A 15,000-nucleotide genomic window follows, 5' to 3' on the forward strand; every position below is an offset into this window, starting at 1 on the left:
CTCTCGCCCTTCTTGTACTCCAGCGGGCAGTCAAGGAGAATGATACGAGGATTGTCTACTTTCCTGCTCATCTTTGCATGCAACACATCCTTGTTTATCATGATCCCGTCCAGCACACAGCTCTCTTCAATGGCTCCTCCCGGGATCTGTGGGGGTTCGAGGGGGTCAGCGGGGGTCTGGGGGTGTGTGGCACGGGTGTGTGAAGGGGTCTAGGGGTGTCTGGTGGGGTGTGTAGGTGTAGAAGGGGTGTTTTTTTTTTGGTGTTTTTGTTGAATTTGTTTTTAATTGATTTCTCTCTCTCTCTCTCTCTCTCTCTCTCTCTCTCTCTCTCTCTCTCTCTCTCTCTCTCTCACACACACACACACCTCTCTCCCATACCTCCCCAATCTACAAACCTCCCCTCCTCCAGGACCCCCAGTAGGACAGAGGTAGAGGGAGAGGGGATAAGAGGTCATTAGAGGGTCATTTAAGGGTCATTTTGGGGCATTTTTTATGGTTTAAACAGAAAAAAATAAAAAATTACACTTAAAATTTTCACATCTACAAACCTCTCTGCCCAGGGCCACTAGCAGGGGAGAGGAGAGAGGGGGGGAGGAGGGAAGAGGTCATTAGGGTCACTTAAGGGTCACTTCAACAATTTAAACATAAAAATACATAAAAAAAACTTGAAAATTTAACATCCTGCAATTTTCCTCTCCAACAGCTCCTCTCCGTGCCCCCCCAGCCCTCCCACAGCCCCCCAAGTACCTGAGGGTGTCTTTAAGGGCCTCCAGAGCATGGTCGAGGGCCTGTCTGTACCCCTGAACGATGATAAGCGGATGCATGTTCTGCTCCAGGTACTGCTCAGCCACCGCCAGCATCTCCCCTGCCAGGATCACCACACTGCTTGTTCCGTCACCCACCTGAGGGAATGGTGGGGTGGTGAGGGGGGGTGAGGGGGGGTAAGGGTGTGTGAAGGGGTTTAGTTTTTTTTTTTTTTTTTTTTTAATGTAGGAAGGACACTGGCCAAGGGCAACAAAAACCTAATAAAAAAAATGCCCACTGAAATGCCAGTCCCAAAAAAGGGTCAAAGCAGTGGTCAAAAATTGATGAATAAGTGTCTTGAAACCTCCCTCTTCAAAGAATTCAAGTCATAGGAAGGTGGAAATACAGAAGCAGGCAGGGAGTTCAGAGTTTACCAGAGAAAGGGATGAATGATTGAGAATAGTGGTTAGTTCTTGCATTAGAGAGGTGGACAGAATAGGGGTGAGAGAAAGAAGAAAGTGTTGTGCAGCGAGGCCGTAGGATAAGAGGAGGAATGCAATGTAATTAGCAAAGATCAGAAGAGCAATTAGCATGAAAATAGCAGTAGAAGACAGCTAGAGATGCAACATTGCGGCGATGAGAAAGAGGCTGAAGACAGTCAGTTAGAGGAGAGGAATTGATGAGATGAAAAGCTTTTGATTCCACCTTGTCTAAAAGAGCAGTATGAGTGGAACCCCCCAGACATGTGAAGCATACTCCATACATGGACGGATAAGGCCCTTGTACAGGGGGGTGGTAAGAAAAACTGGCGGAGACGTCTCAGAATGCCCAACTTCATAGAAGCTGTTTTAGCTAGAGATGAGGTGTGAAGTTTCCAGTTCAGATTATAAGTAAAGGACAGACTGAGGATGTTCAGTGTAGAAGAGGGGGACAGTTGAGTGTCATTGAAGAAGAGGGGATAGTTGTTTGGAAAGTTGTGTTGAGTTGATAGATGGAGGAATTGAGTTTTTGAGGCATTGAACAATACCAAGTTTGCTCTGCCCCAAGCAGAAATTTTAGAAAGATCAGAAGTCAGGCATCCTGTGGCTTCCCTGCATGAACTGTTTACTTCCTGAAGGGTTGGACGTCTATGAAAAGACGTGGAGAAGTGCAGGGTGGTATCATCAGCGTAGGAGTGGATAGGACAGGAAGTTTGGTTTAGAAGGTCATTGATGAATAATGACAAGAGAATAAAATAGTCAGAAAGGAAACGTGAGATGAAGTTACAGAGAGAAGGATAGAAGTTGTCGGAGGGTAGTCTGGAAATGAAAGCTTTGTGCCAGACTCTATCAAAAGCTTTTGATATGTCCAAGGCAACAGCAAAAGTTTCACCAAAATCTCTAAAAGAGGATGACCAAGACTCAGCAAGGAAAGCCAGAAGATCACCAGTAGAGCGGCCTTGACGGAACCCATACTGGCGATCAGATAGTAGGCTGTGAAGTGATAGATGTTTAAGAATCTTCCTGTTGAGGATAGATTCAAAAACTTTAGATAGGCAGGAAATTAAAGCAATAGGACGGTAGTTTGAGGGATTAGAACGGTCACCCTTTTTAGGAACAGGTTGAATGTAGGCAAACTTCCAGCAAGAAGGAAAGGTAGATGTTGACAGACAGAGCTGAAAGAGTTTGACTAGGCAAGGTGCAAGCACGGAGGCACAGTTTTGGAGAACAATAGGAGGGATCCCATCAGGTCCATAAGCCTTCCGAGGGTTTAGGCCAGCGAGGGCATGGAAAACATCATTGCGAAGAACTTTAATACGTGGCATGAAGTAGTCAGAGGGTGGAGGAGAGGGAGGAACAAGCCCAGAATCGTCTAAAGTAGAGTTTTTAGCAAAGGTTTGTGCGAAGAGTTCAGCTTTAGAAATAGATGTGATAGCAGTGGAGCCATCTGGTTGAAATAGAGGAGGGAAAGAAGAAGAAGCAAAGTTATTGGAGATATTTTTGGCTAGATGCCAGAAATCACGAGGGGAGTTAGATCTTGAAAGGTTTTGACATTTTCTGTTAATGAAGGAGTTTTTGGCTAGTTGGAGAACAGACTTGGCATGGTTCTGGGCAGAAATATAAAGTGCATGAGATTCTGGTGATGGAAGGCTTAAGTACCTTTTGTGGGCCACCTCTCTATCATGTATAGCACGAGAACAAGCTGTGTTAAACCAAGGTTTAGAAGGTTTAGGACGAGAAAAAGAGTGAGGAATGTACGCCTCCATGCCAGACGCTATCACCTCTGTTATGCGCTCGGCACACATAGACGGGTCTCTGACACAGAAGCAGTAGTCATTCCAAGGAAAATCAGCAAAATACCTCCTCAGGTCACCCCAACTAGCAGAGGCAAAACGCCTGAGGCACCTTCGCTTAGGGGGATCCTGAGGAGGGATTGGAGCGATAGGACAAGATAAAGATATGAGATTGTGATCGGAGGAGCCCAACGGAGAAGAAAGGGTGACAGCATGAGCAGAAGGATTAGAGGTAAGGAAAAGGTCAAGAATGTTGGGTGTATCTCCAAGATGGTCAGGAATACGAGTAGGGTGTTGCACCAATTGCTCTAGGTCATGGAGGATAGCAAAGTTGTAGGCTAGTTCACCAGGATGGTCAGTGAAGGGAGAGGAAAGCCAAAGCTGGTGGTGAACATTGAAGTCTCCAAGAATGGAGATCTCTGCAAAAGGGAAGAGGGTCAGAATGTGCTCCACTTTGGAAGTTAAGTAGTCAAAGAATTTCTTATAGTCAGAGGAGTTAGGTGAGAGGTATACAGCACAGATAAATTTAGTATGAGAGTGACTCTGTAGTCGTAGCCAGATGGTGGAAAACTCGCAAGATTCAAGAGCATGGGCATGAGAGCAGGTTAAGTCATTGCACACATAAACGCAGCATCCAGCTTTGGATCGAAAATGAGGATAGAGAAAGTAGGAGGGAACAGAAAAGGGGCTACTGTCAGTTGCCTCAGACACCTGAGTTTCAGTGAGGAAAAGATGAGGTTTAGAAGAGGAGAGGTGGTGTTCTACAGATTGAAAATTAGATCTTAGACCGCGAATGTTGCACAAGTTAATGAAGAAAAAGTTGAAGGGGGTGTCAAGACACTTACAGTCGTCAACAGAAAGGCAGTCCGACCTGGGGACATTTATGATCCCCTCTCCAGATGGGGACTCCGAGGCTGGTGTAGGAGTCGCCATGATGATTTTAAAATTTTTGAGTGAAGGGTGTGTGTGTTATTAGGTGCTTGTAGTTTTGTGTGGAGGAAGAGAGTTGTCTTTAGAGGGCAGACTGTGACTGCCCCCTTGTGTTGTGAGACACAAAGGGAAACGTTCAGTGAGGTCACAGCTGGGTTTAATGGTAAGTTCACAGCACCCACTGAACAGTGCTTTAGACCTCACTGGGAGTAATTATTGTTTCGGCAGGTGTCTACTGCCTCATCCTTACTATTACTACTACTACTACTACTACTACTACTACTACTACTACTACTACTACTACTACTACTAATAATAATAATAATAATTTTATCTTCATCTACAGACATTCACAGGTTAATCTAAGGAAATTTGAGCCCATCTACCTGTCTACTTATCAACCTGTCCACTTATCTATCTACAGTATATCAACCTATCCATTTATCTATTAATCTTTTCCATTTCCATCCCACATCCCTATCTATCCATCTCTCAACCACTCCATTTATTTATCAGGCTTTTCTTCTTACTTCCTCACTTCTTACCCCTCTCCCAGTCCACCCCTCCACCCCTCCACTTGTTTATCACTCTTCCCTACTCACTTCCTTACTTCCTACCCCTCTCCCAGTCCACCCATCCACCCTTCAACTTGTTTATCACTCTTCCCTACTCACTTCCTTACTTCCTACCCCTCTCCCAGTCCACCCCTCCACTGCCTCACCTTGACCTAGAAAGGATAAGTGCCATGTTTTCCACATCTGACATGTTGACACGGAGTCGCCGGTTGATTACGTTGTTCCGCAGTTCCTCCACTTTCAACTCCAGGTCACTGCAATACATGGAAGACTTAGGAACACTCACCAACACACTAAACACTAAGCAATATTCAATGGGGATGACTCACAGCTACTCAGGCTTACTCTGACTTTAAGCATTACTTCTGTTAACTGTTTTGTATCACAGTGAAGGGGCTAAGTGCAAAGCCTTGCCACACCCACAAGTCCCTACATACCAGAGGTCCTTGTCCAGCTTGTTCATGTCCTGCCGGTAAGATGCCTCCTCCCGCTGTATCCTCGCCCTCTCGGCGTCTGAGGTGCCTTGCAGTAAGCTCTCTTCATTAGACTGAAGCACCGACCTGCGGAAGCAACACTGCCTTATTCTCTCCTCTCCTTCATTTCCTTATTGAGAGACACTGTTATTTTTCTTTGTTTGTCTCTCATTTTCTTAATTTTTGGGGCTTTTTTCTTATACTTTGGGTGAGAAGAAGAGAGGTCATGATGCACACACACACACACATACACACACACACACACACACACATACATACACACACACACACACACACACACACACACATGAGAGAAAAAGCAAATAATATGAAATAAACAAAGAATGAAAGAAAATGAAGAACAGAAGAAGAGAGAAGGTTAAGAGGAAAACAAAGAATAAGAGAATAAGCCAAAGAATAAGGAAAAAGGCTAAAGAATAAGATAAAAAGGCAAAAAAAAAAAATGAAGAAAAGAAAAGAGCATTAAAAGAAAATCAAAGAATGACAGAATGAGACAAAAAAAAAGAGAAAAAAACAAAGAATAAGAAAAAGTAAAATAAAAAAACAGAAAAGGGAAAAAAAAACATTTACAAGGGGAAACCAAAGAAAATGGAGCAGAAAAAAATATTAACAAGGGGTGACTTACGTAATCTTGCTGATAGTGTCCCTAAGTAACTCCTTCATAGTAAGAGCATTGGCCTGGGAAGTCTTGCGGAGGTTCCTGACGTCAGTGCGCAGTTCCTTAGCCTTCTTCTGCAGCACCCTCAGCTGGTTGTACACCTCAGGGGAGAGCCGCAGGTCTGTAAGCGGGAAAGGTGAGAGGGGCGGCCATGATGACAATATTATCAGATTGTGAGTTCTTGCATTTTCCTGATTTTCCTGTTTTTTTTTATTTTTTTCTCCTAGAGATAAGAATAAGGATTTATTTATTTTTTATTTTTTTTACTAAAGATGGTGTTTTTTTGTGTTTTCTTGTATTTTTTTCTATTTGTTCTTTTGTTTATGTTTTGTTTTTGTTTTCCTGTTTTGTCTTATTTGTTTTCATTAAAGATGATACTTTTTGGTATTTTCTCTGTTTCCAGTAAAGATTTTTTTTGTGTGTGTTTTTCCTGTTTTTCCTGTCTGTTTTCACTAAAGATGATGTTTTTTTTTGCATTTTCCTGTCTGTTTTCCTTAGGCTTGCTGACACACTAAGATGTATATAAGAGAAATAAATAAAAGTTGTATGTACGTATAAGAATATTCTTATACCTCACAATATTCTATTGTCACTCTGAAACTTAAAAATCTTCCCAAATATCAATGAAGTTTCGACACACTAGAGTATCTGACAAATATATAATGATCTTTTAACTTATATATATTTCCATTATTCAACTTGCATCTTCCTACACAGCCATTATATTTCCCTCTAGACATATCACTCCTTCACAGAACCATAATCAAACAAACGTATATGAATACTTATTTCCTCCAGACACATCAATCCATCACTAAACCATACCATACCTTCCTATACCATCACTCCTTCACTAAAACCATAACAAAAATATCAACAAACTAAAGTGGCTTCTAATGTGGTGTGGGTTTAGTGGAAGCAAAAAAACACGCCACACAGCACAAGATAAACACCTACTGGAAACTCAAGCCACACAAACACCCTTAAAAAATACACATTAAATTTCCTCATCAGATAAACCTAACCTATCACTAAGCAAACCTATAGATGAAGTACTTCTATATACCAATAATAACACTTGTAGCCTCCCTTATGCTCCCTCACACACCTTACAACTATTAACACAGCATAGGGGAGTGTGAGGAAGAGCATATATCACCACTATACACCCTCCCTCATGCTCCCTCATACACTTCAGGCCTGTATCCTAAACACTTCAGCACCACACCTCCACTACTTTCAAAGGGCTCTAGTTGAAGTTATTATTATTTTTTTTTTCAGTTTTAATAATTCTGGTGACAGATTTAATGAGATTTCTGCATTATCAACAGGAGAAACCTGGTTAAGGAGAAACCTGGTTGAGAACCTGGTTAATCATCTCTGTAGCTTTGGAAACAGTCGTGGTGAGAGCAAAACATTTTGGAAGTGTTTTTATGATTCTAGCAAAAGCTTAATGAGATTTGTATACTTTGAACAGGAAAACACACTCTTGAGAATCCAGTTAATCATCTCTGCAGCCTTTGAAAGTAGTTGTGGTGAGGGAGCAGAATGTTTCTGAATACAGGCTTTGGAACTAGACATGAGTAGTGTGGAGCTGGCATGGTGGCGTGTGAGGGAGGGCCAGGGGCAGGCCACCACTGAGGGGGGCTGTGGTGAGCCTGGTGGGATGAACAATGGGACAAAAATAAGGACTTACTCTCAACTTTACGATGCCTTGATGGTGGAGTTTGATGTCTAAAAGGGCTTAAAATTGGATTATGACACATTTCTTATAACATTTAGATCCTTGTAAAGATAGCTACTTTTTTTAATGTTTAGTTTTATTTAGCAATGAAATTGAGTAAATATAAGGCTAGTAGTTAATATTAAAGACACTTGCTTACATGTATAACCTTATAGTTAGTCATGCAAGATGCAGTGTGGTAGAGAGTAAACAGTGCGAGTGATGGAACGATGCCAGACTGTGTGACACAGGAGAGGCTGAGACACTCATGCACACATACACACACACACACACACACACACACATGTACACTCACTCAAACTCATGATTACTTTCTATTTCTCTTGCTTACACATGTAATGAGTGCAAAACTAGGGCACAGTTAACCTACCTTAATTAGGCTCACCAAGCACTCACCACAAGAACCCACTGATTAATTTAAACCTCCTGCTTAGGTTCACAGAAACCTGGGCCACAATTTAAAAATTTAATGATTGAATACATAATAAAGAAAACACAAATGAGTACATAATAAAGAAAACACAAATAAAATATGAGTGCTTAACACTCTTAGAGGCCACACTGCTGGCACTCCAAAATACCTGATCCCATGAGAAAATGGGTAAATCCACATACAAATAAACAGGGGAAATAAACACTTCACGCACCAACACAAGAAATGTTATATGACACTGACAGTCCCACCCTAACCAGTACCCCCAGGACCCTCACACCCTATAGGCCCAACCGCACACCGACCCAACGCGCTGAAGGTACGCCACTACCACTACCCTGAAGTACTGCAGCTCTTCCTCCATGCACGGCAGTACTAACACCATAGCAGCCAGGGACAGCAAGTTCCTCACTGCAGCCTCCTAGTTCACAGTATCTGCTACGGTGCCACCTCACTGACGTCCCACAGCACACTGCCAAGACCAAACTCCTGCCAACCAAGCGTACAAATCACCACCCTATCTCCCAATAATGTCCCCCAATGTACACTGTTTCACCATGAAAGAATACAACAAATCCCAATAACATACCTGCAAATCAAATGGCAAATCCACCACTACTCTGCACCCTGTCTCTCTCTCGCTCGCCTCTCCCGCCAAAATTCCCACAACAACAAACCTCCAGGGCCTTAAGACTCGTTTTGGCGGGACTCGCTGACTAGTCTGTGAGCCTCTCGCAGGCGCGCCCACTTCAACTTCTTACACTCATCCCCCCTGAACTTTGTGCATGCCCTCATGCACAATCCCCACAGCCAACACAAGACGAACCCGTTGCACCCCTTTCAGCAATCCTACTAGACCTCCTGAGTTGAGGGGCCTGAACCCCTTTAACCTGCTCTGAGCCTTCACCACTCTGTTCATCTGGCTCTTCACCAGGCCCTAGGGCATCCTCTCCCTCCTGCTCAACCACTGAGTCCACTTGTTCCTCTGAGTCCGGTTCTGGAAACCCAAAGCGCTTTAACACTTCTGTCATATCTGGCATTTCTACTTCTTCCTCCTCTGTTGGCCCTTCATTACTTGTCCCTGCTGGCACTTCATTACTTGTCCCTGCATGGCCCTCACTGCCATTCCAAGGACGCAAGTTACTGCGATGTAACACCTTACTACAGCCGGACTCACCTTCTGGTCTGACCCTATACACCCCACTCACCCCATCCAACACCTCCTCAACTTCCCACACCTCAGCTGCAAACTTAGGCTGAATCTTCCTCCTACCTAGTACTGCATTGTCCCTTAGCAACACTCTTTGTCCCACCCTCAATGGCTCTGCTTTTCCTTGCTCCTGACGCTTCCACCTATTGGTATTGTGGTAACTCTTGATGTTCAACTTAGCTGCTTTCCAAGCAGCCTCCTGTGTCTCTCTGAGCTTCCTAATCCACATGCTATGGTTAGTAGGCTCACTATCAGTTTCCTCACAGAACCTATCCAAAGGTAAATGGGGCTCCATACCAAACAACAAATAATGGGGTGAAAAACCAGTGACAGCATGGGGTGTGGTATTATAGATGGCAGTGAGGCTTGACAAGTGCCTAGGCCAATGCTCCCGCTGTTCCTGACCAAGGGTAACTAACATCCCATGTAAGGTGCGGTTAAACCTCTCACAGATCCCATTTCCTTGAGGGTGATACGGGGTAGTACGAGACTTGGCTACATGGTAATACTTGCATAGTTCCTGCACTAACTTTCCCTCAAAATTCCTACCCTGGTCACTATGTACCCTTTCTGGGCAACCAAAACGGTGAAAAATCTCCTCCACCAAGATCTTGGCTACTGTGCTTGCCTTTTGGTTTTTAGTAGGAAAGGCCAGGGCAAACTTGCTAAACACATCCGTCACCACCAATACATTTTCCTTGCCATCCCTGGCCGGATCCAGCAAAGTGAAGTCAACAGCCAACACTTCCCAGGGGCGGTTGGCTTCCAACGTACCCAACTTAGTCTTGGCCCGCACACCCTCCTCCTTCCCCATGACACAGACTTTGCACTTTGCCACATACAATTTGATGTCTTCATGTAGTCCTGGCCAAGCAAACCTATCCTTCACTAGTGACGTTGTTCTAGCAACCCCTTGATGACCCCACTGATCATGAGCGGCTTTAAGCACTTCTTGTCTCTGATTCACTGGCAACACCACTTTCCACTTCCTAGAATCTGTCTCCCTTCCACGCCAGTAGATCACCCCATGCCTCATAATGAGGGACCCTCTCACTCTCCACCATTGCCTAAACTCCTCTACTTGTAGCAACTGCCTTAGTTCTGCTGGCCTCACTCTACCAATCATTTGTCTCCACAACTTCCCTACAACTGGACAAGACTGTTGCATATCCCTAAGCTGCTCCTTACTGGCACCACGCCATACCTGCATCACAGCCACCCCTTTCACCGAGGTGTTAGGACTGGTTTCCCATATCTCCTTCTCTTCCTCCCCTCCCTCAATCAATTCCTGGGGCCTCCTCGACAATCCATCCGCGTTACCATTCTCCTTCCCTGGCCGGTATTTCACCTCAAAATCAAACCTTCCCAAGTCACCCAGCCACCTACTCTCCACTGCCCCAAGCTTGGCAGAGTTCAAATGTGCCAGTGGATTATTATCCGTCAGCACTATAAAATGTCCACCCACCAGATAGTGCTTAAACTGCTCTGTCACTGCCCACTTCAGAGCCAACAGCTCCAACTTCCTAGAGCTGTAATTGCTCATGTTCCGCTCTGACTTTCTGAGACCTCTACTTGCAAAAGCCACCGGATGCAACCTCCCATCATGCTCCTGAGATAAAACTGCTCCCAGTCCTTCAAAGCTAGCATCTGTCTCCACCACAAACTGCTTGCTGTAATCTGCACTTTTCAACACTGGAGCCTGACTTAACTTCTCTTTCAACAAGGCAAATGCTCTGGCCTCATCCTTCCCCCAATAATCACTCACTGCTGCCTTAGAATCACCACTCATCAAAGCATGCAACGGAGCAGCCACCTTCGCAAAATTTTTCACAAACCTTCTGTAAAAGGAGCAGAATGTGACAAATGCCCTGACCTCCCTAACAGTGCGCGGAACTGGCCACTCCTGTACAGCCCGTATTTTCTCTGGGTCTGTATTAATTCCCTCCTTAGAAATGATAAATCCAAGGTACCTAACCTGGGGCTTTAGTATGTGGCATTTGGAAGGTTTCAACTTCAGCCCATGTTTCCTCAAAAGCTTCAACATTCCCTCCATTGTGCAGGAGTAGTGCCACACTAACACTTAAGTGGATTTTGCCAAAAGCACTGGACCCAAGCAGGAGTTTGAAACAATTTCCCCAAAAGGGCATAGAACTACGCTCTGCTACCAATTGTAATGAGTGCAAAACTAGGGCACAGTTAACCTACCTTAATTAGGCTCACCAAGCACTCACCACAAGAACCCACTGATTAATTTAAACCTCCTGCTTAGGTTCACAGAAACCTGGGCCACAATTTAAAAATTTAATGATTGAATACATAATAAAGAAAACACAAATGAGTACATAATAAAGAAAACACAAATAAAATATGAGTGCTTAACACTCTTAGAGGCCACACTGCTGGCACTCCAAAATACCTGATCCCATGAGAAAATGGGTAAATCCACATACAAATAAACAGGGGAAATAAACACTTCACGCACCAACACAAGAAATGTTATATGCCACTGACAGTCCCACCCTAACCAGTACCCCCAGGACCCTCACACCCTATAGGCCCAACCGCACACCGACCCAACGCGCTGAAGGTACGCCACTACCACTACCCTGAAGTACTGCAGCTCTTCCTCCATGCACGGCGGTACTAACACCATAGCAGCCAGGGACAGCAAGTTCCTCACTGCAGCCTCCTAGTTCACAGTATCTGCTACGGTGCCACCTCACTGACGTCCCACAGCACACTGCCAAGACCAAACTCCTGCCAACCAAGCGTACAAATCACCACCCTATCTCCCAATAATGTCCCCCAATGTACACTGTTTCACCATGAAAGAATACAACAAATCCCAATAACATACCTGCAAATCAAATGGCAAATCCACCACTACTCTGCACCCTGTCTCTCTCTCGCTCGCCTCTCCCGCCAAAATTCCCACAACAACAAACCTCCAGGGCCTTAAGACTCGTTTTGGCGGGACTCGCTGACTAGTCTGTGAGCCTCTCGCAGGCGCGCCCACTTCAACTTCTTACACACACACACGCATAAACACACATCTCTTCTCTCTCTCACACACACATATAATTTCTCTCTCTCTCTCTCTCTCTCTCTCTCTCTCTCTCTCTCTCTCTCTCTCTCTCTCTCTCTCTCTCTCTCTCTCTCTCTCTCTCTCACACACACACACACACACACACACCATGCTTAAATACATAATACATCAAGAGATACATAAATAACATGAGCCTTTTCCTTGTGATTTAAATGAGGTTCAATGCGGCTCCATTTAGTCAACCCTGCCTCACCACACTAACCTAACCACACTGCTGCTCTTGGTGTGTGTGTGTGTGCATGTGTGTGTGTGTGTGTGTGTGTGTGTGTGTGTGTGTGTGTGTGTGTGTGTGTGTGTGTGTGTGTGTGTGTGTGTGTGTGTGTGTGTGTGTGTGTCATACACTTCTAAGTGTTATTATTGTTATTATTGGTTCTTTGTTGTGTTTTCTTGTTTGTTGTATTAAAGTGTATGTCTGTGTGTATAATGTTGTAGTGTTTTCTGCATCTTCCTTACCCTTGTGTGTTGTTAATATTATCAAAACTCAAAACTCAAAAGGTGAAGGAAGATGAAGGCAGAATCTTTCCATTTTCTCACAGATATCAAAGTAAATAAGTTTTCATCTATGGTTCTTTATATTACAGAAATAAAAAAAATGCCAGGCATGTGCTTTAAAAGATAATATATGCTTTTTAAATTCTCTCAGTAATGTAAATTTGAAAAAAAAGCATTCATAATACAATAGAAAATAAAAGCTCAAGAAAATCCACAATATTAAGATTTTCAGACTTCTCTCAATGTAACTCAGTCCAGACACCACAGAGACAAAACAAACAAACAAACAAACACAAAACAACCTAATCACAAACCAACACACCTCTTCACCTTAAATCCTAGTCCTGACACCACAAACAAACACAAAACAAACCTAACCACACTTGCTCACAAAACAACACAAACAAACTTAACCTAACCTAACAATACATCTTTGCAAAGCACAAACACTTTTCCCTATAAGTGTGCTAGAGCCAGACTGACCCTCATGTAAAAAGCCACAAGCAGGCACCCACAGACACCCACAGGCACCCAAACCTTGGCACTGCAGCTCTGGAGAGATGGGAGTGCCTTGAAATTGTCCACCTTCAAACAGATCTCCCATCACAGCGTCCCTACCTTGAGTGTGTGTGTGAGCGTCTTAGCCTGAAGGACTTGGCTGGACTTGTATTGCCTCAGAGGGGATGCAGAGTACAGTAAAGGGAGTTGGATTTGACACGTATGCAAGACACAGGTGTATTGTACTCAGTGTGGTGTATGCAATGCCTATCTTAGCCTTCAGGGTGCCACATGCTGGGCGCTCTGTTCGTGCTGCCTTGTACTGGCACTGTGTTCTTAGATGGAGTTTAGTTATTGCTTGAGGTTGTTGAGATTGGGAATTTGCAAATAAACAGACAGAACTGATCTTTTCATAGCAACACTGGAAAAAGTTACCCTTGAAATTGAAAAAAAAGTTATAAGATCTCTTTCACAACAACAGAAAAAAATAATCCAAGAAACTGTAAGAAAATAAACTGGTTTGTAATGATGTCTGTGTGGCACCACTGCGGGCCACACGAACAGAAAATCCACGTGTATGTGAGCCCTGGAAGGCACTGGTGGTACCATGGCATTGCAGGGCTGGGGAAGGTGGGGGTGTGTGGGCACCTTAACAGTACAACCTCATCACATACATGGACAAGGAGATGAATGCACACACACACACACACACACACACACACACACACACACACACACACACACACACACACACACACACATACACACACACCATGTACACACAAACCCTGTTGTGCATGGAGACCGGCATACACAGACAAATACACAAACACACACACACACATACTCGTACACACACACACACACACACACACACAGACAACTATCACTAGTGCTAATTTCCCACAGGCGCTAAATGGCGGGAAAAAATAATGAAATCAGCATTGCGTTCTAAAAATATGCTAGAAACTTTCCTTGCATGGACAATAAATTTCTGAGCAACGGGCCAGGCAAGACTAGAACTGGGTGGGGGTCGGGGCTGTATTGGGGATCACAGTTGGGGAGAAGTTGTTGCTTTGGGGGTAATTGGGGAATGGGGGAATGGGGAAAGCTCCACATTGTAAGTTAAACTAATATTCAGTGCCCCTTCCTCATCGCTTCACATTTTGGGGTTGGGAGTTGGGGAGGCGAGGGGCTCGGAAGGGGTCTGTACTGTTCAGGGAGACTTAGTGGGGAGATGGGGCTGTGGGGGGTTTGGGGGGGAATGTGTATGTTTGTATTTATCTGTTTGTTGTGTACAGGGCCTGAGATTTACTCTTGTGCCCTTGTATTTATATATTTGTCTGTTTTTTTTTTTTTTTTTTTTTTATTTCTACTATTATTTGTTATATTTATCTTCAACCCTCTAAGTGTGATTGCTGTTCTATATTCTCATTGAAGCTGAGACTGCATGATTTTATTAAGCTTTGTGTGCTGCCTTCAAATCAGCAAGCTGTGCTGTGTCAAGAAAATATTTTGACCTAAAAGTGCCTAGTAAGATTAATAAGTTCCAATAAAGTACCCAGATTTCAAGGGTTAAAACTATAAATATTTCTTACACACACACAGTTTCATCAGTCAACACATTCGTCATCATTTATTATCATCATTTATTATCATCTTAAAGCTCTGCATCATCAGCAAATGCATTCATTAAGTTTGTTTCAATACTAGTCTCTCTATGACTGACATATCAAGAACATTACTGGAGCTAACACTGATCCTTGTGGGACTCCATTTATTAATTTCCATCAGAGTAAGTGTTTTTCTCTAAGTATTGTTCTCATTTCTCTAATGTCCAAAAA

At 43.8% G+C, this 15,000-nt stretch overlaps 1 protein-coding gene across 3 annotated transcripts in view; it reads right to left on the reverse strand.

Annotated features, from left to right (window-relative positions):
- LOC135098662 (coiled-coil domain-containing protein AGAP005037-like) overlaps positions 1-15,000 on the reverse strand; it is a 19,676-nt gene that overhangs the window by 1,654 nt on the left and 3,022 nt on the right. Inside the window, exons 2-6 of one of the 3 annotated variants that reach the window (XM_064001052.1) lie at positions 5,641-5,794; positions 4,959-5,081; positions 4,668-4,775; positions 748-902; positions 1-146 (exon numbers count right to left, since the gene is read on the reverse strand). The exon at positions 1-146 is cut by the window's left edge and continues 43 nt beyond it. In XM_064001052.1, the coding sequence (XP_063857122.1) occupies positions 875-902; positions 4,668-4,775; positions 4,959-5,081; positions 5,641-5,794 (413 nt within the window). In that variant the 3' untranslated portion in view covers positions 1-146; positions 748-874. Of the gene's footprint in view, positions 147-747; positions 903-4,667; positions 4,776-4,958; positions 5,082-5,640; positions 5,795-15,000 lie in introns of those variants that run through there. The other 2 variants (XM_064001051.1, XM_064001050.1) reach the window with 2 other exon arrangements.

The sequence above is a fragment of the Scylla paramamosain genome, unplaced genomic scaffold (assembly GCF_035594125.1).
Source record: "Scylla paramamosain isolate STU-SP2022 unplaced genomic scaffold, ASM3559412v1 Contig72, whole genome shotgun sequence".
In the NCBI taxonomy this organism is placed as follows: domain Eukaryota; kingdom Metazoa; phylum Arthropoda; class Malacostraca; order Decapoda; family Portunidae; genus Scylla; species Scylla paramamosain.